The sequence below is a fragment of the Schistocerca nitens genome, chromosome 3, assembly GCF_023898315.1.
Source record: "Schistocerca nitens isolate TAMUIC-IGC-003100 chromosome 3, iqSchNite1.1, whole genome shotgun sequence".
Lineage (NCBI taxonomy): Eukaryota > Metazoa > Arthropoda > Insecta > Orthoptera > Acrididae > Schistocerca > Schistocerca nitens.
In genome coordinates, this window is record NC_064616.1 from 191,742,411 (window position 1) to 191,770,002 (window position 27,592).

The 27,592-nt window shown below is 46.5% G+C and overlaps 1 protein-coding gene across 1 annotated transcript in view; it reads left to right on the forward strand.

Annotated features, from left to right (window-relative positions):
* Positions 1-340: 340 nt before the first annotated feature.
* Positions 341-27,592, forward strand: part of LOC126249143 (Down syndrome cell adhesion molecule-like protein Dscam2) — a 242,097-nt gene continuing 214,845 nt past the window's right edge. The window contains exons 1-2 of the mRNA XM_049950796.1: positions 341-375; positions 16,120-16,271. Of these exons, the coding sequence (XP_049806753.1) occupies positions 341-375; positions 16,120-16,271 (187 nt within the window). The remainder of the gene's footprint in view (positions 376-16,119; positions 16,272-27,592) is intronic.

The following is a 27,592-nucleotide window of genomic DNA, read 5'->3' on the forward strand; positions in this document are numbered from 1 at the left end:
ACGATTTCCTTCCCGAACTGATCATTAACGTACGCGGACAATGCAGACGCTGTCAATTTAGGACATTTTTTCGCCATCCTTATTAACATACTTCGTTCTCTTCGCGTTAGCTTCTGTGGTCGACCACATCTTTCGCTACTAATGAGAGTATTTCTTTCTCTAAACCACGATATTATGGACTGCACAGTTCCCCGGCTACTTCCAATATTGTCAGCTATTTCTGAAAATGATTTTCCCTTTTCATGTTGGGAGACAACTGTTTGCCTTCCCTCTACAATTGTATCCTTGCCTTTGGGGCCCATTTGGCCGTTGCACATAAACGATATGCATGAGATACAGCATGCCACTGAAGGTGGTCATTGCTGCGACCAGCTCGTAAGTCGTTTCTATGTTTACATGTCTAGTAGTGTATGAATACTTTCTTCCCCTTGTGTGAAAGCAGCCGGTACAAAATTTTTATTTACTTCTTGCAGAAGGCTAATTCAGTTAATCCTTTTATATGCACAGATTAGGAAGGAAACCCCATATTGTTAGTTTGCCAAATAACATCTCTGGTTGTGCTCTTTAGTTCTAATAAGTGAAGATATTCTGCATAAACAACGGTGTATGAATACTTTCTTCCATGACTCTGTTTGTCCAGCCCCTGTATCTGCCTGTCGATTATATGGAATTAGCGCACAAAGCTGTCTACGTGGAGAAGTACCACAGTGGCAGAAAGGAACTATCGTGTTTGGACGATCTCATGCCCACAAGGTGAATGAAGGTGGCCGATTTGTTCTTGTGTCTTGTCTAATGTGTCTAAAGGGAATGGTGTATCACTCGCAACCGTGTAACACGATGTAAGTACGACTCTCGTAAAAAAAAAACCTAACCGACAGAGATGACAGACGCGTGTCACGCCTTGCCAATGACAGTCGGATCCAAACTCGATAGGAACTGCTGCTGTTAGTGAATGCAGGTCCAGTTCAATCAGTTTCGAGCGAATATTGTGAAGGGAACCTCATTCAACGGATATTTGGAGTCGAGTACCTCGCAAAAGGCCATTGGTCATAGCGCCGCGTACACTGACAAGCCAAAGCATTATGACCACTGCCCACCGCAACGTCGGATACCGCCTGGTGGCGTTGCGGGCACGTGACGAACTAGTGAAAGTATGCAAGCGGAGCAGACACGGACAGTGAATCACCCTAGCGAACATATGGGCTGCAAATGGGGAAATCCAATGAGATAAGCGACTTTCACAAAGGGCAGATTATTATTTCGCAGAGCCTGTGAACGAGTATTTCGAAAACGGCGAAGCTGGTCGAATGTTCATGTGCCACCGTCGTGAGCATCTGCGGAAAGAGGTAGAAGAACAGTGAAACTACGACTAGCCGCTAAATGGTAGGAAGTCCACGACTCTTCACAAAATTCAAATGGCTCTGAGCACTATGGGACTTAACATCTTAGGTCATCAGTCCCCTAGAACTTAGAACTACTTAAATCTAACTAACCTAAGGACATCACACACATCCATGCCCGAGGCAGGATTCGAACCTGCGACCGTAGCAGTCCCGCGGTTCCGGACTGCAGCGCCTAGAACCACACGGCCACCGCGGCCGGCCGACTCTTCACAGAACGTGGGGTTCGGAGGCTTGTCTGCTCTGTGCAGTACGATAGATGGTGGTCTGTGGCATCTCTGCCGAAAGAGCAAAATGCTGGTGCACGCACAAGTGTTTCGGAACACACCGTTCATCTTACGTTTTTGAACGCTGAGCTCTGCAGGAGACCACCCCTACATATTGACCCAATGACTGCAGTGACCACGGAGCTATCGGGATTCGACCGCCGATCAATGGAGACATGTGGGATCTTCAGGTGAAACACATTTTGCTACGCAAGGTCGATGGTAGTCTCCACAAACGCCGTCATCGTGGTGAACAGCGGCTCCAAACTTACAGCGTGCCACGGTCGCACGCAGGTGGGCGCAGTGTTATGCTATGGGAGATATTCTCCTGCGCTTGCATGGAGCCTGTGGTAGTAATCGAAGACATGCTGACAAGTGCGAACCTCCTGCATCCCTTGATTGCACTGCCGTTACATGTGGTGTCGTCTTTATAATAATCAAATGGTATTTCTTTTCGAAAATACCCTCACATGTGCTGTTTGTCTCGTGTCAGTGGTGGTTAGATATGCTGTGGGCTGACTGGATGAGAGGACAGAGGAAGATGTAAATCATATACCTCTTTTCCAGTTGCCGTCACAACTCCACTCAAAAATTTTTATTTATGGTGGCTAGTTTCGGACTATGTTGTCCATTCTCTAATCAAAGTCTTCATCATAAACGTTGACATACATTTCCACCCGTGCACGCATATGTATAGCCATAACTGGTACTTTTATATATGTATAAAATACACTCCTGGAAATTGAAATAAGAACACCGTGAATTCATTGTCCCAGGATGGGGAAACTTTACTGACACATTCCTGGGGTCAGATACATCACATGATCACACTGACAGAACCACAGGCACATAGACACAGGCAACAGAGCATGCACAATGTCGGCACTAGTACAGTGTATATCCACCTTTCGCAGCAATGCAGGCTGCTATTCTCCCATGGAGACGATCGTAGAGATGCTGGATGTAGTCCTGTGGAACGGCTTGCCATGCCATTTCCACCTGGCGCCTCAGTTGGACCAGCGTTCGTGCTGGACGTGCAGACCGCGTGAGACGACGCTTCATCCAGTCCCAAACATGCTCAATGGGGGACAGATCCGGAGATCTTGCTGGCCAGGGTAGTTGACTTACACCTTCTAGAGCACGTTGGGTGGCACGGGATACATGCGGACGTGCATTGTCCTGTTGGAACAGCAAGTTCCCTTGCCGGTCTAGGAATGGTAGAACGATGGGTTCGATGACGGTTTGGATGTACCGTGCACTATTCAGTGTCCCCTCGACGATCACCAGTGGTGTACGGCCAGTGTAGGAGATCGCTCCCCACACCATGATGCCGGGTGTTGGCCCTGTGTGCCTCGGTCGTATGCAGTCCTGATTGTGGCGCTCACCTGCACGGCGCCAAACACGCATAAGACCATCGTTGGCACCAAGGCAGAAGCGACTCTCATCGCTGAAGACGACACGTCTCCATTCGTCCCTCCATTCACGCCTGTCGCGACACCACTGGAGGCGGGCTGCACGATGTTGGGGCGTGAGCGGAAGACGGCCTAACGGTGTGCGGTACCGTAGCCCAGCTTCATGGAGACGGTTGCGAATGGTCCTCGCCGATACCCCAGGAGCAACAGTGTCCCTAATTTGCTGGGAAGTGGCGGTGCGGTCCCCTACGGCACTGCGTAGGATCCTACGGTCTTGGCGTGCATCCGTGCGTCGCTGCGGTCCGGTCCCAGGTCGACGGGCACGTGCACCTTCCGCCGACCACTGGCGACAACATCGATGTACTGTGGAGACCTCACGCCCCACGTGTTGAGCAATTCGGCGGTACGTCCACCCGGCCTCCCGCATGCCCACTATACGCCCTCGCTCAAAGTCCGTCAACTGCACATACGGTTCACGTCCACGCTGTCGCGGCATGCTACCAGTGTTAAAGACTGCGATGGAGCTCCGTATGCCACGGCAAACTGGCTGACACTGACGGAGGCGGTGCACAAATGCTGCGCAGCTAGCGCCATTCGACGGCCAACACCGCGGTTCCTGGTGTGTCCGCTGTGCCGTGCGTGTGATCATTGCTTGTACAGCCCTCTCGCAGTGTCCGGAGCAAGTATGGTGGGTCTGACACACCGGTGTCAATGTGTTCTTTTTTCCATTTCCAGGAGTGTATATAAAAGTACCAGTTATGGCTATCGCATATTTGTGCACTGGTGGAAACGTACTGGGTGGTTGTAATTAAACTTTCCCTATTTGACACGTTATAACACGGAAACTAATGATCGAACGAATACCAAACTTGATAGCTTTATTGTCAAGGACATGGGGAAGAGAAATAACGCGGAATGATTTCACTTGAAACACTTTTAATGTGCAGCTACGGTACATGATACCATTACATATCTGTACCATTACTGCTACAAAAGGGGCTCAATATGGCGTCCATCAGTGTCCAGAAGAGTCTGAAAGCGCAGGATTGCATTCTCCACAGCAGAAAGAAACATGTCCATAGGTATGGTGGCTACCTCTCTTGATATGCTGCGCTTCAGATCAGCACATGTGTGAATGTTCCCCTAGTAAACCCAGTCCTTCAGGTAGACCCACAACCAGATATCATAGGGAGTGAGATGACGTGATCGTCCCTCAAGAATTTAGAAACGATCGGCTGATAATTCGATCTTTTCCAAATGTGTTTTTGAGAAGCAAGTGAACCTCACGAGCGATGTGCGGTGGGGCCCCATCTTGCATGAAAACTGTTGTGTTCAATGCGTCTCTCTCACGTGGGACGGGTAAAACACTCTGGTGAAGCATATCGCAGTAACGCTGGTCAGTCACACTGCACAACGTCTTTGGTCCTTGAGCGCCAACCTGTTCAAAAAATAGTGGGCCAATGATGAATGTAGCCGTGAAACCACACAATACGGACAGAGGAAGTTCATGTCCAGTGAGCGGAAGTGAAGATCCCCACACTCGGAAATTCTGTGTGTTCACCTCACCCACCAGAGAAAAATGGGTTTTGTCTATCCATAGGATGGTCCACGGACAGCCCTCGTCAACTTCAGTCCTTGCGAGAGAGTGGAGAGCGAAGTCAACACGTCGTTGCGCGTCGTGTGGTGCAAGCTGCTGGACGATATGGATCTTGTACGGATACCATTTGAGAATGGTTCGAAGTACCTTCCATACAGTGGACCACTGGATGTTCAACTACCGTCACACAGCACGTGCACTGCCTGACGATCGGGAATTGCCCGCAGCGTTGTCTGCCATAGCAAAAGCGGTTTCATCAACCATCTGTGGTGCGACCGGTCCTCGGCCTCTTCCCGGATCGACGCCCAGTTCTCCAGTTGATTCGAACACAGCAGGTGGAGAAAGAGGACCCTTCCGTAATCATTTCAGCCGGCGATATTCTAGAAGTGCAATTGCAACATTACTGTTGTTTTGATAATAGAGCTTCACCAATAATGCCCTGCTCCTTTTTTCGAAGCTCATGTTGACACGTCAACAAGTGCACTGCGACTGGTCATTTGTGTGAGTCTACGAATCACGATGACTGATCACGGCACCTGGTGACCATCGTTTGAAATGGACGGCGGCGCTGTGACGCATGGAATTCATACACCCCATACTCTGGACATTAATACTACCAAGTTTGGTATTCGTACGGCAATTAGTTTTCATGTTATAACGTGTTAAATTATCTTAGAAAATATATTAAGGCAAACCTATGTTTCTAGCATTTGTAGACTTAAAGAAAGCTTTTGACAATATTGACTGGAATACTCTCTTTCAAATTCTGAAGGTGGCAGGGGTAAAATACAGGGAGCGAAAGGCTATTAACAATTTGTACAGAAACCAGATGGCAGTTATAAGAGTCGAGGGGCATTAAAGGGAAGCAGTGGTTGGGAAGGGAGTGAGACAGGGTTGTAGCCTCTCCCCGATGTTATTCAATCTGTATATTGAGCAAGCAGTAAAGGAAACAAAAAAAAATTCGGAGTAGGAGTCAAAATCCATGGAGAAGAAATAAAAACTTTGAGGTTCGCTGATGACATTGTAATTCTGTCACAGACAGTAAAGGACCTGGAAGAGCAGTTGAACGGAATGGACAGTGTCTTGAAAGGAGGATATAAGATGAACATCAACAAAAGCAAAACGAGGATAATGGAATGTACTCGAATTAAATCGGGTGATGCTGAGGGTATTAGATTAGGAAATGAGACGCATAAAGTAGTAAATGAGTTTTGCAATTTGGGGAGCAAAATAACTGACGATAGTCGAAGTAGAGAGGATATCAAATAAAGACTGACAATGGCAAGGAAAGCATTTCTGAAGAAGAGAAATTTGCTAACATCGAGTATAGATTTAAGTGTCAGGAAGTCTTTTCTGAAAGTTTTTGCATGAAGTGTGGCCATGTATGGAAGTGAAACGTGGCCGATAAATAGTTTGGACAAGAAGAGAATAGAAGCTTTCGAAATGTGGTGCTACAGAAGAATCCTGAAGATTAGATGGATAGATCATATAACCAATGAGGAGGTATTGAATAGAATTAGGGAGAAGAGAAATTTGTGGCACACCTTGACTAGAAGAAGGGATCGGTTGGTTGGACACGTTGTGAGGCATCAAGGGATCACCAATTTAGTATTGGAGGGCAGCGTGGGGGGTAAAAATCGTAGAGAGAGACCAAGAGATGAATACACTAAGCAGATTCAGAAGGATGTAGGTTGCAGTAGGTACTGGGAGATGAAGAAGCTTGCACAGGATAGAGTAGCATGGAGAGCTGCATCAAACCAGTCTCTGGACTGAAGACCACAACAACAACAACAACGCGTTAAATAGGGAAAGTTTGATTATAACCACCCGGTATGTTAAGTTTACAACGAATGCCATGCTTTTAGAAGCAACAATGTTGGCTGAAATTAATAATCACAAATAAATAATTTTTATTGCAACTGTGATGAAAGCTGGAAAAATACAATTTAGTAATCTAAGTTGCTGGTCCTCGCTCCTACATTATGTTGGAACTTTATATATACTTTTTTGTTTGACGTATTTGATTTCAGTTTAATTGGCTATGATAAACGAATCACGTGAACCATTCTGCCTCAGAAAGCGTGACGTACCGAAATCGTTGACAGCCAGGACGGCGATAGTTAATAACCAAATTAGTAGTTCGTGCTGACAGGCCGTTCTGCTATCTTGATGACCTCTCTGATCTTCATCTTAATGGTAAGTGGCTGCGTGGCTGGGATGCATCGAGCAACCGCTCTTATCTTCATTTCTGCCACCGCCGTTTGTGAAATTGACTGAGCTGTGTATAACACCCGTATTTTACTGGTCTTGTAGCTCAGTCTATAATCGCAGCCCAGCTCGTCAAATCCTGGCGAATAAGCTTGTCCACGGCATCTTTAGAGCAACTCAGAAGCTCTGGAATTTTGTTACTGCCACTTTTCACCGACTTCATACATCTCATGTAACTAATGAGGATTAAAGACTAACATTTCCAGTATTAGAGTACTTACCTCCATCCACCTTGATGTTCCCAACCAACAAAGTCACGGGATACCAAAATGCCCCTACCATGTGAAAACTGATGAAACAGGGAATAGAATGGCAAACGTAGCTGCACCCTAATGTTGCCTGCCAGCAAAAGTAGCCGATACTCCGTTTCTTCGATGCATGTTATACATACATCATGACGCCATCACGTACCCTAAAGAATGTTATTAAAACGATGTCCGACTCGAAGAACCTACCCTTATATGATACAAAATAAATGCACTACTGGCCATTAAAATTGCTACACCACGAAGATGACGTGCTACAGACGCGAAATTTAACGGACAGGAAGAAGATGCTGTGATATGCAAATGATTAGCTTTTCAGAACATTCACACAAGGTTGGCGCCGGTGGCGACACCTACAACGTGCTGACATGAGAAAAGTTTCCAACCGATTTCTCATACACAAACAGCAGTTGACCGGCGTTGCCTGGTGAAACGTTGTTGTGATGCCTCGTGTAAGGAGGAGAAATGCGTACCATCACGTTTCCGACTTTGATAAAGGTCGGATTGTAGCCTATCGCGATTGCGGTTTATCGTATCGCGACATTGCTGCTCGCGTTGGTCGAGATCCAGTGACTGTCAGCAGAACATGGAATCGGTGGGTAACACGGAACGCCGTACTTTATCCCAACGGCCTCGTATCACTAGCAGTCGAGATGACAGGCATCTTATCCGCATGGCTGTAACGGATCGTGCAGCCACGTTTCGATCCATGAGTCAACAGATGGGGACGTTTGCAAGACAATAACCATCGGCACGAACAGTTCAACGACGTTTGCAGCAGCATGGACTATCAGCTCGGAGACCATGGCTGCGGTTACCTTTGACGCTGCATCACAGAAAGGAGGTGTACTCAACGACGAACCTGAGTGCACGAATGGCAAAACGTCATTTTTTCGGATGAATCCAGGTTCTGTTTACATCATCATGATGGTCGTATACGTGTTTGGCGACATCGCGGTGAACGCACAATGGAAGCATGTATTCGTCATCGCCATACTGGCGTATCACCCGGCGTGATGGTATGGGGTGCCATTGGTTACACGTCTCGGTCGCCTCTTGTTCGCATTGACGGCACTTTGAACAGTGGACGTTACATTTCAGATGTGTTACGACCTGTGGCTCTATCCTTCATTCGATCCCTGCGAAACCCTACATTTCAGCAAGATAATGCTCGACCGCATGTTGCAGGTCCTGTACGGGCCTTTCTGGATACAGAAAATGTTCGACTGTTGCCCTGGCCAGCACAACTCCAGATCTCCTACCAACTGAAAACGTCTGGTCAATGGTGGCCGAGCAACTGGCTCGTCACAATACGCCAGTCACTACTCTTGATGAACTGTGGTATCGTGTTGAAGCTCCATGGGCAGCTGTACCTGTACACGCCATCCAAGCTCTGTTTGACTCAATGCCCAGGCGTATCAAGGCCGTTATTACGGCCAGAGGTGGTTGTCCTGGGTACTGATTTCTCAGGATCTATGCACCCAAATTGCGTGAAAATGTAATCATATGTCAGTTCTAGTACAATATATTTGTCCTATGAATACTCTCGTATCATCTGCGTTTCCTCTTGGTGTAGCAATTTAATTTTAATGGCCAGTAGTGTAGTCCGACGTTTCGGTCAGAGCTACAAGTTCTTTTAACGATAAAACATCCTTCAAAATTTTCAATTTCACAAAAAAATGCAAGTTCTTACAACTTCAGAGCATCTGAACAATCAATTTATAAACATTACAAAATATTTAATATACAGGGTGTTCGGAAATTACCGTTATAAACTTCTAGAGGTGGTGAGTAGATAATATGAATTGGAAACCACGTCCGGAAACGTGCCGTTTCCGTTCTACAGTCACTTGAAAACATGTCGTTGACGTGACCACTTTTACAACTAACTTATCAGTCGTGACACAGTACATTACTCGTTTTACAGTTTCACTCGTTAACAGACAAAGAAATTGCTTGTGTATTCGTTGACGGGTTTTCTTCAACGTGATGCAGTACGACCTCTTCCACGTCGGGTGTGCCCGCATCTCGTGTTCGTGCGATAGCGTTGTCGCTTCCCACGCCCGGGTTCCCGGGTTCGATTCCCGGCGGGGTCAGGGATGTTCTCTGCCTCGTGATGGCTGGGTGTTGTGTGATGTCCTTAGGTTAGTTAGGTTTAAGTAGTTCTAAGTTCTAGGGGACTGATGACCATAGATGTTAAGTCCCGTAGTGCTCAGAGCCATTTGAACCATTTTGAACCACGTCGGGTGCGCGCCGTCTCCTTGGAGCTCCACAGTCACACCTGCTGACGGTGAAGGTACCCTTTCTCGAAGTCATTGCGTAATTATGGCCAAAAGGGTATGCGACGGAGTGGACGGTGTGGAGAACGCTCTTGATAGAGCTCTTCCTTTACCGTGAGCTACTCCATTCAGAAGGATCATATCGGCGTATTACGCAAACGTGTAGTCAACTATGTTGCTCTTATTATGTCTCCAAACTTGTCAAATATGGGGTGTCTAGGAATCCATCGTACTCGGTTCGCTAGACAATCAGATCAAACAAGTCGTATTGAAAAGTTTTATTATAAAAAGTAAATGACAATACTTAACTTTGACAATTACACTGATGTGTCGCAAGCAAAGGGCGACATACGAAATGATGAATCTTCTTCAGTATAATAATTCCAAGTCTGAGCTACATAGAGTGTACAAGCGAAGTAACGAGCGTTGACGCTTCTATTCAAGTCGCTAGTCTTAGAGCTACTATTCAACTGAGCCGTCGCCAGTCGTTCGCGACGCTTATGTCCTCTTCACATATGGGCCGAAGCTGTCGCATTGTCGTCCTGGAGGGGGTACCGGTCAGCGTGCGATTGGCTGACGTCTCCTCACAGACCATCTCTTCTGTATCGTTCGCGACTGGATTGCCGGGGCAAGACTTTACGCCATAACAGCTCTAATACTCACAGACACTTGAATGAGGCTTGAAACAGGTCAGAGTGGAAGAGCAGACGTCAAATGGCATCAGCCGATTCGACGTAACCCCCCCCCCCCCCCCCGGACTGCCATGTTGCATACCTACCAAGCAAACATTTTTTCAAACGGCTGTTTCGTAGGTTTCCGGACATGGTTTCATGTTCAAAACATGATGTACTCACTCCCCTCTACAAGTCCTAGAATTTTATAATGGGACTTTCCGAACAACTTGAATATATTACAGAAAATCAATGAAAAGCTTTTCTAATGAAAGTAGCTTATTCGTGTAGTCTTTACTGTGCTGAATTTTATATGATAATAAAAAATCAGTTTCAGCGATCATTTTTCACAATTAACACAATTAAATCCTTTTTTTAAAAAAAATTATTGTAGTGTCGAAAATATTCGGAACGTTTCATGCCGACTGTCTTCTCTCTTCCATTGCTGCTAATCTAAGCTAACAGTAGCGGCTGTTTGGGAACTGGGCAAAGGTATTTCCAAATAATGATTGATGATAAAGCCATTGCTGGCCCACATAGGTCATCCCTTACACATCCGAGAAGTGTAAGGAATTCTACGGAATGTGCAATTCGCAGTGGGGCGAGAAAAATAATTATTCGGATGGCAGAATGCTGAGGTCTGGAGAAACAGAATCGTCAAATAATTGTCATATTGCTACAATCATAACATCACGCAATTCTGGGAGTGATTAATTCATTTAATAATGAATGTAACTGTATTTATAAATGTAACACTTCACCCATGGTAAAATTTGGTGTGGCCAACACAGTAATTTATTTTTCTGTTGTTGTTGTGTTCTTCAGTCCAGAGACTAGTTTGATGCAGCTCTCCATGCTATTCTATCCTGTGCAAGCTTCCTCATCTCCCAGTACCTACTAAAACCTACATCCTTCTGAATCTGTTTAGTGTATTCATCTCTTGGTCTCCCTCTACGATTTTTACCCTCCGCGCTGCCCTCCAATACTAAATTGGTGATCCCTTGATGCCTCAGAATATGTCCTGCCAATCGATCCCTTCTTCTAGTCAAGTTGAGCCACAAATTTCTCTTCTCCCCAATTCTATTCAGTACCTCCTCATTACTTATGTGATTTACCCATCTAATCTTCAGCATCCTTCTGTAACACCACATTTCGAAAGCTTCAATTATCTCTTTGTCTAAACTATTTATCGTCCACGTTTCACTTCCATACATGGCTACACTCCATACAAATACTTTCAGAAAAGACTTCCTGACTCGTATATCTATACTCGACGTTAACAAATTTCTCTTGTTCAGAAACGCCTTCCTTGCCATTGCCAGTCTACATTTTATATCCTCTCTACTTCGACCATCATTACTTATTTTGCTCCCCAAATAGCAAAACTCATTTACAACTTTAAGCGTCTCATTTCCTAATCTAATACCCACACCATCACCCGATTTAATTAGACTACATTCCATTATCTTCGTTTTGCTTTTGTTGATGTTCATCTTATATCCTCCTTTCAAGACACTGTCCATTTGGTTCGGCTGCTCTTCCAGGTCCTTTGCTGTCTCTGACAGAATTATAATGTCATCGGCGAACCTCAAAGTTTTAATTTCTTCTCCATGGATTTTAATTCCTACTCCGAATTTTCCTTTTTGTTTCCTTTACTGGTTGCTCAATATACAGATTAACTAATTTGATATTTTGTAAAATACTTGCAGTCCAAGACTGCCACCATGGACTGCAAGTTTCTTACAACATAATGCTTCATGGTCACTCATAATTAATAAATGCCTCGAACGCCATTTTCTTCAACTCCTTGCCATTTTATTTCCGTAACCAAACTGAACTATTCGACAAAACTTGTGGACTCGTTCCGTATTATACGTGTCGTGAAATGGATAAAATTGAGTAGCTACTTGTTCTTTTATATCTGGCCATTTTTTTCCTAAAATATTACAGGGCGCACCCGTAAATGTTCTAGAGCGCACTGAGGCTCCCTGGCGCACACTTTGACAGCCACTGTTCCAGATATTAGAGAAAAGGGGTATTTCTTTTAATAATAATCAAGTATTTGATTGGATGACGCTATCTGAAACCCAGATTGGGTTATGATTATTGTTATATACTATTGTATAACTAACCAAAAATGGATAGTATCTAAAGAGCTTTTAAGAAATTAAGCGTTACTCGGAAGAACAGAAGTTTAAACTCTCCGTGGAAGAAAGGTGGATGTGCTTTCTTAAGTCAACCGAAAATCCTGAACGCAATTGCCAACTGTGAGTATTTCTATGCCATCAGTGTTTGCTAAAGTTATTGAAAAGGCTGTGTATGTAAGGATAATTGGTCATTTTATGGCACACGATTTGTTATCAAATGTACAGCTCGGCTTTAGAAGTCACTTAACAACTGAAAATGCTATATTCTCTTTTCTGTCTGAGGTACTGGATGGGTTGAACAAAAGGTTTCGAACTCTAGGCATATTTTTTGGTTTAACTAAGGCGTTTGACTGTTTGACTATGAAAATCACAAAATATTGCTCCAGAAGTTGGACCATTATGGAATACGGGGAGTAGCTCACAATTGGTTCACCTCTTACTTTAGCAACAGACGGCAAAAGGTCATTATTCACGATGTTGAGAATGGCTGTGATGTGGGGTCTGAGTGGGGTACAGTCAAGTGGGGGGGGGGGGGGGGGGTGGAGGGGGTGGTCCAGGAAGTCAGTCCTGTTCCTTGTTTATATAAATGATATGTCCTCTAGTATTACTGGTAACTCTAAAATAATTATGTTTGCTGATGACACTAGCTTGGTAGTAAAGGATGTTGTGTGCAACACTGGCTCGATTTCAGATAGTGCAGTTCATTACCCAAGTTCATGGTTTGTAGAAAATAAACTAAAGCTAAATCACAGTAAGACACAATTTTTACAGTTTCTAACACACAATTCAACAAAACCTGACGTTTTAATTTCACAGAATGGGCATATGATTAGTGAAACTGAACAGTTCAATTTCTAGGTGTTCAGATAGATAGTAAACTATCGTGGAAAGCCCACGTTCTGGATCTTGTTCAAAGACTTAATGCTGCCATTTTTACTATCTGAAGTGAGTGATCGTTCGACACGAAAATTAGTCTACTTTGATTATTTTCATTCGCTTATGTCGTATGGTATTACATTCTGGGGTAACTCTTCCCATTCTAAAAATATATTTTTGGCTCAGAAACGGGCGGTTCGGGCAGTAAGTGGTATAAGTCTACGAACCTCTTGTCGCCCCTTGTTCACGTGTCTGGATATTTTAACACTGGCCTCTCAATACATATATTCCTTACTGTCATTTCTTGTTAACAATATTAGCTTATTCCCAAGAATAAGCAGCTTTCACTCAGTTAATACTCGGCAGAAATCAAAGCTGCATTTGGATCGAACTTCCTTAACTCTTGTGCAGAAAGGTGCGCAGTTTACTGCCGCATCCATTTTCAATAAGCTACCACTCGAATTAAAAAATCTTAGCAGTAATCCACGAGCTTCAAATCCAAACTGAAGAGTTTCCTCATGGGTCACTCCTTCTATTCTGTCGAGGAGTTCCTTGCAAAAGTAAGCTGATTCTTGTTGTATTGTTGATTGTATTTACTTTAACTTACGGATTGACTTTTTCGCGTTCATAAACATTTTATTTTTGTCTGTTATTACTTTTATGTTGTAATTTTGTGTACTGAGACGTTCCATGACCTTGGCGACTTGCTCCTCAAATTGGTCCTACGGAACTTGACGTGTAAATAAAAGTAAATAAATAAAAAAGGGGTACAAATATCAGGTGTTCCAGCCTGTATATAAAGAGCGTCTCAGAAGGAATAGAAATAGTTTAGGAGGGTGGTACTATGGACTAATTCGAATACATTCCATGTAATAAGCGTCCTGGAAGATGGATCGGCAGAAATGGTGACGTTTGCCTTTGCTCAACACCTTCTGTGAGTATTTGTTTGGGTTACATTCTGTGGTGTGCGTACTGCAAGACCTTCGGCACACACACCATCAGATTATTTGACTTGTCGCTGTAACGAAGTAAGCGAGTGTCAGCAATATGTCTCGTGGTCTTATCGTGGCGTGTTTATCTTCTGCCGTTAGGTCAGACAATAGAAATGCCACTTGCACGCTTAGAGTAGCAGATTGACGGTGACCAACTTTAAACAGAACTTGATTAATTTTCACACACACTTATTAAAATAATAACAAGCATAAAAATAACTTAACTTGGTTCTGGATGCCATTTACAATTGACAATCTGAAGTTCCTTTGGTCTTGGTATTTTAATATTATTCTCACATATCTCTGATACTTGACAAAGTGTCTATTCATTTATCTTCATGGCTATGTACAGGAATATGGTAATCTTATTAGGCGCAGATTGAAACTTGACTACAGACTAACGCAGACAAATGCAGACTGACTAATCGGAGGTCTGTACACTCTTTATAATACACTCCTGGAAATGGAAAAAAGAACACATTGACACCGGTGTGTCAGACCCACCATACTTGCTCCGGACACTGCGAGAGGGCTGTACAAGCAATGATCACACGCACGGCACAGCGGACACACCAGGAACCGCGGTGTTGGCCGTCGAATGGCGCTAGCTGCGCAGCATTTGTGCACCGCCGCCGTCAGTGTCAGCCAGTTTGCCGTGGCATACGGAGCTCCATCGCAGTCTTTAACACTGGTAGCATGCCGCGACAGCGTGGACGTGAACCGTATGTGCAGTTGACGGACTTTGAGCGAGGGCGTATAGTGGGCATGCGGGAGGCCGGGTGGACATACCCCCGAATTGCTCAACATGTGGGGCGTGAGGTCTCCACAGTACATCGATGTTGTCGCCAGTGGTCGGCGGAAGGTGCACGTGCCCGTCGACCTGGGACCGGACCGCAGCGACGCACGGATGCACGCCAAGACCGTAGGATCCTACGCAGTGCCGTAGGGGACCGCACCGCCACTTCCCAGCAAATTAGGGACACTGTTGCTCCTGGGGTATCGGCGAGGACAATTCGCAACCGTCTCCATGAAGCTGGGCTACGGTCCCGCACACCGTTAGGCCGTCTTCCGCTCACGCCCCAACATCGTGCAGCCCGCCTCCAGTGGTGTCGCGACAGGCGTGAATGGAGGGACGAATGGAGACGTGTCGTCTTCAGCGATGAGAGTCGCTTCTGCCTTGGTGCCAATGATGGTCGTATGCGTGTTTGGCGCCGTGCAGGTGAGCGCCACAATCAGGACTGCATACGACCGAGGCACACAGGGCCAACACCCGGCATCATGGTGTGGGGAGCGATCTCCTACACTGGCCGTACACCACTGGTGATCGTCGAGGGGACACTGAATAGTGCACGGTACATCCAAACCGTCATCGAACCCATCGTTCTACCATTCCTAGACCGGCAAGGGAACTTGCTGTTCCAACAGGACAATGCACGTCCGCATGTATCCCGTGCCACCCAACGTGCTCTAGAAGGTGTAAGTCAACTACCCTGGCCAGCAAGATCTCCGGATCTGTCCCCCATTGAGCATGTTTGGGACTGGATGAAGCGTCGTCTCACGCGGTCTGCACGTCCAGCACGAACGCTGGTCCAACTGAGACTGAGGCGCCAGGTGGAAATGGCATGGCAAGCCGTTCCACAGGACTACATCCAGCATCTCTACGATCGTCTCCATGGGAGAATAGCAGCCTGCATTGCTGCGAAAGGTGGATATACACTGTACTAGTGCCGACATTGTGCATGCTCTGTTGCCTGTGTCTATGTGCCTGTGGTTCTGTCAGTGTGATCACGTGATGTATCTGACCCCAGGAATGTGTCAATAAAGTTTCCCCTTCCTGGGACAATGAATTCACAGTGTTCTTATTTCAATTTCCAGGAGTGTATAAACGATGCAGTTTTCTTGCAGTATTTGGTTACATACTAATTCTGTTTTGTGTTTGTTGAAGGTTCGTCATTGGACAGTACGTGACGTTACATGGCGACGTTATCAGCCACGTGAACATAAGCAACGTGGCTGTGGAAGACGGAGGCATATACAGTTGCACAGCGAGCAACAGAGTGGGCGAAGTGACCCATTCTGCCGACATGAGAGTTTATGGTAAGTCAATAAAAACCATTGTACTGAAAGACGTGTTTCGTTACCAATTAACATGTATAACATTTGACGCTAGAAGAACGCTACAGTGTTCCTTTATTTTATTCTTTATAATTGCTTTCTTGAGCGGAAATTAAAATTTATTTGGCATTTTCTGCCCTTTGTTGAGATGCTGCCACGTGCTGATTTTATTTTCTGGTAGAGAACTAAAACGTTGGGTCGTTAATAAGCAATGCAACACATTTTTTCTTTGAAAATTTCCATTAACAAACTGCGGAAATTGTTGTAGGACCTCGTTGGTTATTCCCACTTCAACCCCTATAGTTTCACTAAGTTCCAATTGGTGACGGCCGGCCGGTGTGGCCGAGCGGTTCTAGGCGCTACATTCTGGAACCGCGCGATCGCTACGGTCGCATGTTCGAATCCTGCCTCAGGCATTGATGTGTGTGATGTCCTCAGGTTAGTTAGGTTTAAGTAGTTCTAAGTTCTAGGGGATTGATGATCTCAGATGTTAAGACCCATAGTGCTCAGAGCCATTTGAACCATTTTTTGATTGGTGACGGCGCTATACGTAGGGTTCAAAATGGCGTCTCCAACGAAGATGCGTTCCAAGCAGAGATTTGTCACTGAGTTTCCTTTGCGGAAAGCCAGAACATCGCTGATATTCATAGGCGCTTGTAGGATGTCTACGGAGACCAGACAGTGAATAAAAGCAGGGTGAGACGTTGAGCGAGCCTTCTGTCATCATTGCATCAAGGTCGCGCAAACCTGTCAGATCTCCCGAGTTGTAACGTGCGGACACTCAATCGAGGTCATTGACGTATCACAAACACTTCGCTTCTCAACTGGACGTCACTGTTGATAGTGCTGACACACTCATACACCAGTTGGGGTACTGAAACGTGTGTGCCCGGATCACGTACCCTCCGACTTCCGTCCGTTTGGTCCATACACGATGCACTCCGTGAGAAGCAGTAGGTGGATGACGGAGACGTTATTGATGCAGCAAGACGTTGGCTCTGACGTCGACTAGTTGAGTCGTACCATGCGGGCATACGGGCCGTCTCAGTAATGTGGCGCACGGCCGTCGCATTGAACGGAAGTTAAGTTGAAAAACAGGGTTTTGTAGCCACAAGAGTGGGGAATAATAGGGTGTACAGGAATCCTAAATAAAACCAACCTGCTTTCAGAAAATATGAATTGCTTTACTTATTGAAGGTCCCTCGTAAATTGCTGGTTCCTGTCATAGCATAGCCGGCCGCGGTGGCCGAGCGGTTCTAGGCGCTTTGCCGCCCCACAGCTTCAGTCCGGAACCGCGCGACTGCTACGGTCGCAGGTTCGAATCCTGCCGCGGGCATGGGTGTGTGTGATGTCTGTAGGTTAGTTAGGTTTAAGTAGTTCTAAGTTCTAGGGGACTGATGACCTCAGATGTTAAGTCCCATAGTGCTCAGAGCCATTTTTTTTTGTCACAGCATAGCATAGTATAATACTGTCATTGACGCATTGGCGGTGTGTGCTCCTGCACAGTCCTGCATAAAATAATGATAGGCCTATTAATTATTTATTGGTTCTCTGGAAACAAGACTGCGGTGTATTGTTGACGTTCCTTTCAGAAGTTAGGGTCAGGAGAATAATCTCACTTCAGATTGTCGTGTTGCAGCAGCTGTGTTACGCACTCCTGTTTTCATACACTAAACAGCCGAAGAAACTGGTACACGTGCCTGCACGCAGAAGTGCCGCAACACGACGTGGCATGGACTCGACTAATGTCTGAAGTAGTGCTGGAGGAAATTCACACCATGAATCCTGCAGAGCTGTCCATAGACCCGTACAGTGCAAGGGGGTGGAGATCTTTTCTGGAAAGCACGTTCCAAGGTATCCCAGACCTGCTCAATAATGTTCATGTCTGGGGAGTTTGGTGGCCAACGAGAGTGTTTAAACTCAGAAGAGTGTTGCTGGAGCCACTCTGTAGCAATTCTGGACGTGTGGGGTGTCACATTGTCCTGCTGGAATTGTCCATGTCCTCTGGAATGCACAATGGACATGAATGGATGCAGATCATCAAACAGGATGCTGCAGTCATTGGACTGTGCGGCTGGTCCTGGCGGAGGTTTGAGTCCTCCCTCGGGCATGGGTGTGTGTGTTTGTCCTTAGGATAATTTAGGTTAAGTAGTGTGTAAGCTTAGGGACTGATGATGTTAGCAGTTAAGTCCCATAAGATTTCACACACATTTGAACACAAACAGGTTGCTTACACTACTGGCCATTAAAATTGCTACACCAAGAAGAAATGCAGATGATAAACGGGTATTCATTGGACAAATATATTATACCAGAACTGACATGTGCCCGCATCTCGTGGTCGTGCGGTATCGTTCTCGCTTCCCACGCCCGGGTTCCCGGGTTCGATTCCCGGCGGGGTCAGGGATTTTCTCTGCCTCGTGATGGCTGGGTGTTGTGTGCTGTCCTGAGGTTAGTTAGGTTTAAGTAGTTCTAAGTTCTAGGGGACTTATGACCACAGCAGTTGAGTCCCATAGTGCTCAGAGCCATTTGAACCATTTTGAACTGACATGTGATTACATTTCACGCAACTTGGGTGCATAGGTCCTGAGAAATTAGTACCCAGAACAACCACCTCTGGCCGTAATAACGGCCTTGATACGCCTGGGCATTGAGTCAAACAGAGCTTGGATGGCGTGTACAGGTACAGCTGCCCATGCAGCTTCAACACGATACCACAGTTCATCAAGAGTAGTGACTGGCGTATTGTGACGAGTCAGTAGCTCGACCACCATTGACCAGACGTTTTCAATTGGTGAGAGATCTGGAGAATGTGCTGGCCAGGGCAGCAGTCGAACATTTTCCGTATCCAGAAAGGCCCGTACAGGACCTGCAACATGCGGTCGTGCATTATCCTGCTGAAATGTAGTTTCGCAGGGATCGAATGAAGGGTAGAGCCACGGGTCGTAACACATCTGAAATGTAACGTCCACTGTTCAAAGTGCCGTCAATGCGAACAAGAGGTGACCAAGACGTGTAACCAGAGGCACCCCATACTAACACGCCGGGTGATACGCCAGTATGGTGATGACGAATACACGCTTCCAATGTGCGTTCACCGCGATGTCGCCAAACACGGATGCAACCATCATGGTGCTGTAAACAGAACCTGGATTCATCCGAAAAAATGACGTTTTGCCATTCGTGCACCTAGGTTCGTCGTTCAGTACACCATCGCAGGCGCTCCTGTCTGTGATGCAGCGTCGAGGGTAACCGCAGCCATGGTCTCCGAGCTGATAGTCCATGCTGCTGCAAACATCGTCGAACTGTTCGTGCAGATGGTTGTTGTCTTGCAAACGTCCCCATCTATTGACTCAGGGATCGAGACGTGGCTGCACGATCCGTTACAGCCATGCAGATAAGATGCCTGTCATCTCGACTGCTAGTGATACGAGGCCGTTGGGATCCAGCACGGCGTTCCGTATTACCCTCCTGAACCCACCGATTCCATATTCTGCTAACATTCATTGGATCTCGACCAACGCGAGCAGCAATGTGACGATACGATAAACCGCAATCGCGATAGGCTACAATCCGACCTTTATCAAAGTCGGAAAGGTGATGGTACGCATTTCTCCTCCTTGCACGATGCATCACAACAACGTTTCACCAGGCAACGCCGGTCAACTGCTGTTTGTGTATGAGAAATCGGTTGGAAACTTTCCTCGTGTCAGCACGTTGTAGGTGTCGCCACTGCCACCAACCTTGTGTGAATGCTCTGAAAAGGTAATCATTTGCATATCACAGCATCTTCTTCCTGTCGGTTAAATTTCGCGTCTGTAGCACGTCATCTTCGTGGTGTAGCAATTTTAATGGCCAGTAGTGTATTAACTGTCAGAGTCGTATCTAGACGTTTCAGGGGTCCCATAACACTCCAACTGCTTACGCCCCACACCACCGCAGAGCCTCCTCGAGCTTGAAGAGCCCCCTGCTGACATGCAGGGTCCATGCATTCACGAAGTTGTCTCTATACCCGTACACGTCCATCCGCTCGATACAATTTGAAACGGGCCTTCGGCTCCGAAACCCATATCGATGATGTCTCGTTGAATGGTTCACAAGCTGACACTTGTTGATGGCCCAGCACTGAAATCTGCAGAAATTTGCGGAAGTGTTGCACTTCTGTCACGTTGAACGATTCCCTTCAGTCGTCGTTGGTCCCGTTCTTGCAGGATTTTTTTTTTTTTTCTGGCCGCAGCGATGTCGGAGATTTTATGTTTCTCCAGATTCCTGATATTCACTGTACACTCGTAAAATGATCGTACGGGAAAATACCCAGATCATCGCTACCTCGCTCGTGCGCCCACTATAACACCATGTTCAAACTCACTTAATTCTTGATAACTTGCCATAGTAGCAGCATCTACCTATCTAACAACTGCGTCAGACACTTGTTGTCTTGTATAGGCCTTGCCGACCGCAGCGCCATATCCAAAATCAAATGGTTCAAATGGCTCTGAGCACTATGGGACTTAACATCTGAGGTCATCAGTCCCCTAGACTTACAACTACTTAAACTTAAACCTAAGGACATCACACAAATCCATGCCCGAGGCAGAATTCTAACTTGCGACCGTAGCAGTCGCGCGGTTACAGATTGAAGCGCCTAGAACCGCTCGTCCACGGCGGCCGGCTCACAGCTCCATATTCTGCCTGTTTACATAGCTCTGTATTTGAATACACATGCCTTCGCGTGGCCACTCGTCGCCGTTCCACTACCGACTGCTCCTAGTTAGTTCGGTATCGAGTTGTTGTTCGTTTCGTTAACTGCGCACGCCAATTCTAGATATGTTTCAAACCTTTTCTAAACTCCGGACTTCTGGTTCTTTTCGTATTCTATTCAGCGTCCACAACCGGTAATTAAAGCGTATTTTATAATTACGTAAATTACACAAAAATTAAGTGGTATGTAATACATACATATTTTCTGGTAGCAAAAGAGAATATCAGCTTACTTCACTATTTCGATAAACAGCAGAAGACATATCTATAAAAAGGCAAGTTATTTTGTTATTACACATGCAAAGGAAGTCGGCACGCCTCAAACATGTTACCATTTTCCGTCTTTTTTTCAAATGGTTCAACTGGCTCTAAGCACTATGTGAGTTAACATGTGAGGTCATCAGTCCCCTAGACTTAGAAGTACTTAAACCTATCTAAGGACATCACACACATCCATGCCCGAGACAGGATTCGAACCTGCGACCGTAGCAGCAGCGCGGTTCCGGACCGAAGCGCCTAGAACCGCTCTTCCACCGCAGCCGGCCATCTTTCTTTGATCCAAGGTAAAACAGCATGTTCATTGTTATGGAAGGCAGACCGACTTACAACCGAATGGAGCCCGCGCTCCATAATCTACGACCTGGTGTCACATTTTGTAAAGAGAATATGATAACTTCTACAATATTATTACAGTGGTATAGGGTGGAGCACGAAAAATCGGCCCCAAGTACTAGACTGCTCATTGTCGACTGCCAATCGTCATCTGTTGTTTCGAAGTAGTTGTTTTCATTAGCTTATTTGTTATTTCTTTTCTGCCTAATTATTACATGTTTTTCTATTCTGCTCGTAGCGGTCAACAAATCGTGCTTAATTGGTGAGCAGTTTGTACTCGGGGCCGGTTTTTCGGGCGGCACCTTAAAATGGTTCAAATGGCTCTGAGCACTATGGGACTTAACATCTGTGGTCATCAGTCCCCTAGAACTTAGAACTACTTAAACCTAACTAACCTAAGGACATCACACACATCCATGCCCGAGGCAGGATTCGAACCTGCGACCGTAGCAGTCGCGCGGTTCTGAACTGAGCGCCTTAACCGCGAGACCACCGCGGCCGGCTGGCGGCACCTTATATTACTCGTATTTCACTCCGATTAGCCACATAACGCTTCAGTTGGCTAAACGAGAGGTTTTGTAGAATCACGAAAATTACTTCTACAAGTAATGAATAAAAACTCTGTACTCCAGGGGGGAGGCAAGTGCCCCCTCTTGGCGCCTTTGATCTTCAATCACCTATGTTACTAATTTTCAGTTTTTCATAAGAACCATATACGATGCACAAATGAACGGTGAACGAGTAAAAATGAACGGTTCCCAAGAAAGAGCGATCACCAGTGAACTAGTTCCCAAGAATGAACGAGTTTACCCATCTCTACTCACCACACCTCCAACGACAACTGTCCAACATAAATTTGTCACTACGGTTACATTCGTCACATCTTCCGAAAGACGAAAATCAAATTTCGGAAACCGTGTTTCGTTGTCGTGTTTACATAATAAGATCTGAAGCGGATTTGCAAGCCCAGTTAAATATGGCGTCTGGAAAACAGATGTTCCAGTTTCTGATTTAGAGAGCACAGCCGCAATATCTCTTCACTTAAATATTAGACGTAGACAGCCGCATGCCACAGTCTAATATTTCTCCTGTTCCTTCATTGCACAATAAGTCACTCCGTCTATATTAGTCGAATGTTTTGAAAACCCGACAGCCCAAGCATGTTTCAAAAGGCGCGAGGGGTAGCCATGCGGTATGAGGCGTTTTGTCACGATCCGTGCGGCTCCCCTGTCGGAGGTTCGAGTCCTCCCTCGGGCATGGATGTATGTGTCGTCGTTAGCGTAAGTTAGTTTGAATTAGATTAACTAGTGTGTAAGCTTAGGGACCGGTGACCTCAGCAGTGTGGTCCCATAAGACCTTACCACAAATTTTCAAAAATTTCTATGTTTCAAAAACGGTAGTGCGTTCAGGTGGGAGCGAAGATCGATTTGGAAGTGGAAAACCGGCAGCTGGAAACGGATTTGGAGAATCTATTTTGAAGTGCTTACATGACTAACAAGAACCGCTATTGGTAAATCGGTTTGTGAAATCTGGTTCTGCGAGCGCAGGTAAACATCCACTATGTTTACATGAGGCTCCCAAAACCGGATTTCGTAAACCGATTTCGCAATACTGTTTCTGGTTGGTCACGTAAACACTCCAAAATCGACTCTGGAAATCCGTTACTAGCTGCCGGTTTTCCACTTCAACAATCGATTTTCGATTGTAATATTTAAGTGAAGAGAAACGGTGATTGTACTGACCAAAACAGAAACTGGAACAGCTGTTTTCCAAACGCCATATTTAAATGGGCCACAAAATCCGCTTCAAACCTTAACATGTAAACGCGACAGCGAAAAACGCTTTCTGAAATTTGGTTTTCTCCTTTCGGAATATGTGTCGCATGTAACCATAGTGATAGATTAGATTAGACTAGATTTACTCTCATTCCAATGGATCCGTAGTGAGGAGGTCCTCCTGGATGCAGAAGATGTCAGAAAACGGAAGTACGCGTACCACTTCAGGTCGGCAAGGTTCATGGTTCGTGGGGATGGGGGGAAAATTTTGCTATACAGGGTGAAAAGTATTTAAACCGACAAACTCTGGGAGGTTGTAGGGGACATCAAAACAAATATTTTTCCCTAATGTCATTTTTTCCTATGAGGAGTATTTAAACCGGTAGAGGAAGATTTGTCTGGCGGCAAATTAATTAAACCAAAAAACACTCTTCCATTTTTTTATGACCAAGAGACAACACATTAACACAACCCAGTTTCAATTAGAGTAGAGTTTCAAAAATGCCTCCATTGACACGTAAACAAAGGTTACACCGTCGGATCGTGTTCTGTTTGACACGGGCAAAAACCCCAGGAGTATCCTGAATTGTTCCTGGTGCTGCTACTATCCCGGCGACCAGATCCTCTTCTGATGCAACAGGAGTTGCGTAAACAATGTTGCGCATCTCTCCCCACACAAAAAAGTCCAGAGGGGACATATCTGGGGATCGAGCAGGCCATGGTACAGGACCACCTCTGCCAATCCACGTTTCTGGGAACCGTCGGTCCAGGAATCGACCCATACGACGACTGAAATATGCCAGCGCCCTGTCATGTTGGAACCACATGTTTGGCTTGTAGGGAGCGGGACGTCTTCCAGCAATTCTGTCAATTCTCAGGCGAGAAAATTGTAATAGTGCCTGCCATTTAATGGCCTAGGTAGCAGATACGACCCAATTAAACAGTCCCCAACAACACCGACCGACACATTAATGAAGAGCCGCACTTGATGAGCGCTAGTAACTGTGGCATGTGGGTTATCCTCACCCCAAACATGCGAATTGTGCATGTTGAAGACTCCATCACGCCCGAACATTGCTTCATCGGTAAACAACATAGAGGATGGAAATGTAGGATGCATTTCACACTGTTTCAGGTACCACTGCGAAAACTGTGCTCTGGGTGGATAATCAACTGGTTCCAGGTCGTGGACCACACTGTAAGTGAAATGGACGTAACAATTGCTCTCGAAGGACTGTTCTTACATTCGTCTGATTGGTCCCCATGTTACGTGCAATTGCACGAGTGCTGATTGAAGGATCCCGCTCCACATGCTGCAAGACAGCTTCCTCAAATTGCAGCGTTCTTACCGTGCGACGGCGTCCCTGTCCAGGTAATCTGCTAAATTACCCGGTCTCAGGCAAACGTTGGTACTCAGCAAAAAAGGTCGTATGATGCGGGATACGGCGATAAGGACATGCTTGTTGATAAACCCGCTGTGCAGCTCGTCCGTTGTGGGGCGCTACGTAGTACGCACCAACCATATCAGTGAACTCACTACAGGTGTATCGCTCCATTAGTAAACAGAGACAATGCACTACTACGCTGGTGGAAAGCAGTTGCCTACAACTGAAGAGCGTAATACGGCCTCTAACAACTGAAGATCGTAATACGGCCTCTAACGGCTCGAAAAAAAAAAAAAATGGTTCAAATGGCTCTGAGCACTATGGGACTCAACTGCTGTGGTCATTAGTCCCCTAGAACTTAGAACTACTTAAACCTAACTAACCTAAGGACATCACACACATCCATGCCCGAGGCAGGATTCGAACCTGCGGCCGTAGCAGTCGCACGGTTCCGGACTGCGCGCCTAGAACCGCGAGACCACCGCGGCCGGCGGCTCGAACAACTAAAGAGCGTAATACGGCCTCCACCGGTTTAAATAATCCTCATAGGAAAAAATGACATTAGGGAAAAATATTTGTTTTGATGTCCCCTACAACCTCCCAGAGTTTGCTCCATTAAGTTTCGGGAATGCAGCCGCATGAATTCTGCTTCTTCTTCTAATATTTCGGCTGTATACCTTTCAGACATCTTCAGAGAGAGCCGTACGACTGACGCTCCAGCTTTTTTTTTTTTTTTCTTTATTGTATTTCAATTCCCCATCGGGGCGGGCTGGCAGCAGCATAGGCGCTGCTCTTCAGCCGAAAGACATAGAACAAAACAATAGAAGACATTTAAAAACAGCAAAGGAGAGAATAAGGTGAACATAGATATAAAAAAGGGGAACATCATGGAAGGTAATAGACAAAAAACGGGGTGACTGTAAAATGGAGAGAAAAAACTGTTTAAAAGTAGCACACATAAAAAGCCACACACTGCAACGGTTAAAAGAACACAAGGCACAGTAAGACTGGAGCATAAAGGTAGCGACGGACGGCATAGCACATAACGTAACACTGGCGGCGAACCTCAAGGCAGGACACAATTAAAACACACCTCTTGACGCACACGAGAAACAGCACTAAACAACACAGATGTGGCACACTGATGAAGAGCAACACAGAGGATCTGCCAGGCGCTAGGAGATGAGGGAGACCTGGAGAAGGGAGGGAGGGGAAGAGATGGGGGAGGTGAGTGGGGGGCGCGCGGAAGAGGGCCAGGTAGGGAGGGATGTGGGAAGGAGAGAGGCAAGTATGGGGTGCAGGGTCTCAGGGGAGGGGGGGACGGAGGAAAATCCGCTCTGGGAGAAGGAGGAAAGAGGAAAAGGGGGCCCTGGGGAGGGGGGGGGGGAACAAGGCCAGGCTATAGTTGGAAGGAAGGGTAGATGTCACGGCGAAGTTCGTCATCCGGGAGGGGGAGGCGTTGGAAATTGCCCTGATGAAGGAGATGGAGGGTGTGGAGGTGGAGAGAGGGAGGGATACAGCGATAGAGGCGCGGCAACGGGCGGGGGGTGGAGAGGAAGGAGGAAACCAGAGGGTGGGGGGGATCAAACCTGCGAACAATGTAAAGGATGCGGAGATGTTGGAGGAACAGGAGGAGGTGGGGGAAGGGGATCAGTTCATACAGGAGCCGTGTGGGGGAAGGAAGGCGGATACGGAAGGCAAGGCGGAGCGCATGGCGTTCAAGGATTTGGAGGGCCTTGTAAAAGCGGGTGGGGGCGGAGATCCAGGCAACGCTGGCATAACAGAGGATAGGACGGATGAGGGATTTGTAGGTGTGGAGGATGGTAGAAGGATGCAAGCCCCATGTCCGGCCAGACAGGAGTTTCAGAAGGCGGAGGCGGGAATGGGCTTTCTGCTGGATGGTCAGGAGATGAGGGGTCCAGGTGATGTGGCGGTCAAGGGTGAGGCCAAGGTATTTCAGGGTGGGGGTGAGTTGGATAGGGCGACCATAAAGGGTGAGGTAGAAATCATGGAGGCGGAAGGAGCGAGTGGTGCGGCCTATGATGATTGCCTGGGTTTTGGAGGGGTTGAGACGGAGGAACCACTGGTTACACCAAGTGGTGAACTGGTTAAGGTGGGTTTGGAGGGTACGTTGAGACCGTTGAAGGGTAGGATAGAGAGCCAGGAAGGCGGTGTCATCAGCATACTGGAGAAGGTGGACTGGTGGGGGTGGCTTGGGCATATCAGCTGTATACAAGAGATAAAGGAGAGGGGAGAGGACAGAACCCTGGGGGACGCCAGCCGTGGGATAAAAGATACGGGAGTTGGTGTTGTGGAGGGTGACATAGGAAGGACGGTGCGAGAGGAAGGAAGCGACCAGACGGACAAAATTGATAGGCAGGGCGTAGGTTTGGAGTTTAAAGAGGAGACCGGGATGCCATACACGGTCATAGGCATTTTGGAGGTCAAGGGAAACAAAAATGGCGGAGCGATGGGAGTTGAGCTGGAGGGACAGAAGGTGAACAAGGTTGAGGAGTTGGTCGTCAGCAGAGAAGGAGGGTCGGAAGCCACACTGGGTAAGGGGGAGGAGGTGGTGTTGAGCAAGGTGCTGATGGATACGGCGGGAGAGGATGGATTCAAAGACCTTACTGAAGACGGAGGTGAGGCAGATGGGACGATAGGAAGAGGTGGCAGAAGGGGGTTTGTTGGGTTTGAGGAATAAGAGGACGCGGGAGGTCTTCCACAGGTCAGGGTAGAAGCCAGTAGAGAGGACAACATTATAGAGATGGGC